General features: G+C 48.7%; 1 protein-coding gene and 1 long non-coding RNA gene across 2 annotated transcripts in view; both read right to left on the bottom strand.

Annotated features, from left to right (window-relative positions):
* Positions 1–1,668, bottom strand: part of CIAO2B (cytosolic iron-sulfur assembly component 2B) — a 2,458-nt gene extending 790 nt beyond the window's left edge. The window contains exons 1-4 of the mRNA XM_027910122.1: positions 1,489–1,668; positions 1,315–1,394; positions 772–897; positions 240–285 (exon numbers count right to left, since the gene is read on the bottom strand). Coding sequence (XP_027765923.1) covers positions 240–285; positions 772–897; positions 1,315–1,394; positions 1,489–1,621 — 385 coding nt within the window. The 5' untranslated portion in view covers positions 1,622–1,668. The remainder of the gene's footprint in view (positions 1–239; positions 286–771; positions 898–1,314; positions 1,395–1,488) is intronic.
* The window catches only part of LOC114072203, a 12,688-nt gene extending 8,653 nt beyond the window's left edge, over positions 1–4,035 (bottom strand). Inside the window, exons 1-3 of the long non-coding RNA XR_003574145.1 lie at positions 3,991–4,035; positions 3,642–3,714; positions 2,995–3,395 (exon numbers count right to left, since the gene is read on the bottom strand). This is a non-coding gene — a long non-coding RNA (uncharacterized LOC114072203). The remainder of the gene's footprint in view (positions 1–2,994; positions 3,396–3,641; positions 3,715–3,990) is intronic.

Genomic DNA, 4,035 nt, shown 5'->3' with positions numbered 1-4,035 from the left:
GCTCGCCCCAGTTTCCGAGCACTGCATTTCCCAGGAAAATCAATGACTGCTGAGAGCACAGGGTGCCTGAGGAGACGCTTAAAGGATGGTGCAGAACAATCTCTGACATTACACGTTCCTGTTGTGGAACATCTGACGCACACAAAGTCCCAGGTACCGAACAGACGCTCTGCAGGAGTGGGAATCTCTCAAGACTAAAATACACACAAAGACCTCACAACAGAGCACTGAAGTCTCACCTGCATGCTCAGAGGCATGTGTTCCTGGTGTTATATGAACATCCAGCTTCACAGGCACCACAAAAGAAGAAGAGGATGAGTTAACAAAACATGGGAAGTTCAAGCTACTGAATAAAAATAAGACAGTAACAAAAAGAGGGGGAAATGGACATTCTTGCCAAGAGCAGTTATTATATATATAACAGAATAAAATGGAAGTCTAAAATCACAGCATACTCTGCATTCCATCTGCTAAAGCCTGCTTCAGACAAGGGTGGGGCACCAACCTCTCCTTCTCCTGGGCCATAAAGCACTGCAGGTAATTTTCCTCCAAACCCCAAGACAATGACTGTCACAGAACCATAACTCTGCACTGATATTCAGCCCACTGCCCCCTCTGTTCCTGGAGTCTCCCTCACTCACAAAATGAAAAACGCTCTAGTTATTTTCACTATAAAGTTGGGGGGGGTTGCCCTTTTTTTTTCTTTTTTTTTTTTCCTTTTTCCAAACACAATCCCCCTTTTTTGCTTCCCAGAGTGATGTGGTCGCTCACCTTGAACCTCTCAGGCAGAGACCTAAGCAGTTTGACCTTTATGGAAAGGCCGATGAGGGTGGCCATGCTGCAGTGTGGGATGGTGGGGGTGAACTCCACCGACACCGTGCTCTCAGCATCGTTCACCTGGGCAAAAACCAACACCAGCTGGGGACAAAACCTGCTGATTTTACCCCAAACCAGCCCGAGGCCTTTCATGTGACGTGCAACGTGGTGCTGCACTGTCACTCGTACCTCATGTCGTTCACTGACATTCTGAAATATCATTTAATAACATAATATTATAATACATATAAATATACAGAGATATTAATTATAACTATACGTTATCTATAATAAAGTATAATAATACATGGTTATAATATATCGTTATATAAAATAAATACTATTTAACTAGTTAAAATACTATTATTAATTTTAAGCACTATGCAGTAGACCGTTACGATAAACATATTTTAAGGCTAGAAGAAGTAATTAGTTAGCCAGCCGGCTGAGGCCGCTTTGCCCCCCCACCACAGCGAGCACATCTCGGCGGGGTCTCACTTTCACTCGCACTTGCTCCACCACGTTGAGCTCTTCCAGGGTGAGGGGGTGCTCGGGGTCATTGATGGAGCGGATGAGATGTGCGGGTTAAGGAAAGCGCCGCGGCCCTGCCCTGCCCGACCCACCCTGCCCGGCCCTGCCCTGCCCTGCCCTGCCCTGCCCGGCCCAGGATATCGAAGATCTCGCGGTCGTCGATGGGGTCGGGCAGCTCCTCGTCCTCGTCGCGGGCGGTGACGGGCCGCTCCCCGGAGCGCCGGTAGATCAGCGGGTTCGCGTTCTCCAGCGGCGCCGGGCCCGGGCCCACCATGGCGGCGGAACCGCCCGGACCGCGATCGGCAGCGCACCGGGAACGGCCGGGGCTGTCCCTGTTCCCGGGTACCTCCCTCCTCAGGGCGGGGAGCGGGGCCGTCCCTGTTCCCCGGTACCTCCCTCCTCAGGGCGGGGAGCGGGGCCGTCCCTGTTCCCGGGTACCTCCCTCCTCAGGGCGGGGAGCGGGGCTGTCCCCGTTCCCCGGTACCTCCCTCCTCAGGGCGGGGAGCGGGGCCGTCCCTGTTCCCCGGTACCTCCCTCCTCAGGGCGGGGAGCGGGGCTGTCCCCGTTCCCGGGTACCTCCCTCCTCAGGGCGGGGAGCGGGGCTGTCCCCGTTCCCCGGTACCTCCCTCCTCAGGGCGGGGAGCGGGGCCGTCCCTGTTCCCCGGTACCTCCCTCCTCAGGGCGGGGAGCGGGGCCGTCCCTGTTCCCCGGGAGCCTCCCTCCTCAGGGCGGGGAGCGGGGCTGTCCCTGTTCCCCGGTACCTCCCTCCTCAGGGCGGGAGCGGGGCTGTCCCTGTTCCCCGGTACCTCCCTCCTCAGGGGAGGTACCTCAGGCCGCCTTCTCACAGTCAGGAAGTCCTTTGTTGTCGTATGTGCCCAATAAAATTCCAGGCCTCCCTTTCCCACTGATGTTATACTTTTGACTTTGCGTTCCCAAACACACGGAATTTCTTGTATCTCGTTTAAAAACACCAATTTTTGTGAACCTACAAGGACAGAAACACTGGTTCAACTAACAAACCAATAATGGGCACAAAGGCTGCTTCAGACCAAATCAAGGGGAGGAATAAAATGTCCAGCACTACAGTCTTTGCAATCAGCTGTTACTTAATGATGGCTTTTTGCAAGTAATGGTAACAGCTGGGGTTTTTTGCACGTTAGCCTTGAGGCTCAGGTTCTGCAAAGAAACCTGAAAAATTTATCCCTGAGACCCTTCAGGTTGAAGAAAGAAACTGGGCACATTTCTGGCTTGCTGGGTGTGATTTGACCTCTTGGAATTAGCCTGTGTCAGTTCAGTGAAAGAAAAGGAAGTTCCAAAAAAAATTGAAAGCAACATTTATTTATAACAATTCACAAACCAATAAAACAAGTGGAGGTTTTCTGTCCTCACTTGTGAGATGCTGAGCCAATCTCACAGATGTCCTTTGATGGGTGCTCTGCTCCCTACAAGCTATTTCCAATTCAAGAAAGTGGAAAGAGGCTGTAAGAAGGACAAATGGTCATGCTCTTCTGAAAGAAGGGAAGTAAGCATAATCTGACACTTATGATTATAAGACATATTTATTAAAGAATTCTAAAGTTAAATAAACGGTTAAGGGAGGAGTAATAAGTCAAAACTATAGGTGACTCATCTAGGTACCCGACAAACTCGGACTTTCTAGTTGTTTGTGGGTTTTTTCTGTTTGCTCCATTAAATAGTGATTTTTAGTCCAACAAACATTCTAAATTTGCCTTGTTTCTCCTCTTTGACTGTGACCAGGACAACAGATTATATGCAAGTGAGTTAGAAGGTGATTATAACTCTGAATCCTGACAAACTGGTTTTGTTTGACTTTACTTTGGGTCTTCACAGCAAACTGTACCCTCTGCAGCTCTTACAAATCTGTGTGTTCTCTCCTTTCACTCATCATTTTTTTCACGAGATGTGTCCAAACCTTCATTTTGCCTTCTTTCAGTTTCTGGGCTGCCTTTTGCTTCAGGTCTATCTCCAGGTATTTCTCATCCAGGTCATACTGAGGCCAGTGGACCAAGCCTTCTCCATTGGGATTTCTGGAAATAACAGAAGGACAAGTTACCTTTCCATTGGCCTCTCACTGCCCACAATCACATAATCTGAGCTCGTGTAAGTTTTCTGACATTTAAAAGACGTTAGAAAGAGAAATAATTTCCTTCAATATTTATCTTAAATCGTGGCAGATTTCTAGGAACCACCACATTAAGCACTGCTTCAGGCACATAAATTTGTCTCAGGCAGCACAGACCAAACTTGAGCTGTAAATAGCATTAGATTCTCACCCATTTCTAGCAAAGTTAGCCCAGTATTTCATAACAGTTCTGCTAAGTTTATGCTCTTCTTCTGTAGCGTGTCCTGCAAAGTGAGAGAGGAAATGGCAGCATTAGAAACTGGATAATCAGTAGCAGCCCCATCAATGCCAACAGGCTGTGGCCAGTTCTACCTGTTGCTCTCAAGGAGAGAGCTGCAGATGACTCATTGCATTAGAGGTATCTGCTACTAAAGACAGAAAATTATTATGTTCATTGCAATGCTTGTGAGAGAGAAAGCCTATTCTAAAGCCCTCCAGTCAGTAAAATGGGTAATAAGGATGCTTTAAAAGGGATACTTCAGCAAGCGTGGATACATCACCAGCTAAGAAGGGCTTTCCAAAGACAAAGGCGATCTCAGCTCCAT

This window comes from Empidonax traillii, unplaced genomic scaffold (genome assembly GCF_003031625.1).
Source record: "Empidonax traillii isolate 1590-97213 ecotype Southwest subspecies unplaced genomic scaffold, ASM303162v1 scaffold2757:size38390, whole genome shotgun sequence".
NCBI classification, from domain to species: domain Eukaryota; kingdom Metazoa; phylum Chordata; class Aves; order Passeriformes; family Tyrannidae; genus Empidonax; species Empidonax traillii.
The sequence above is the reverse complement of the archived record's forward strand: the minus strand, read 5'-3'. Positions and strand labels throughout refer to the sequence as shown.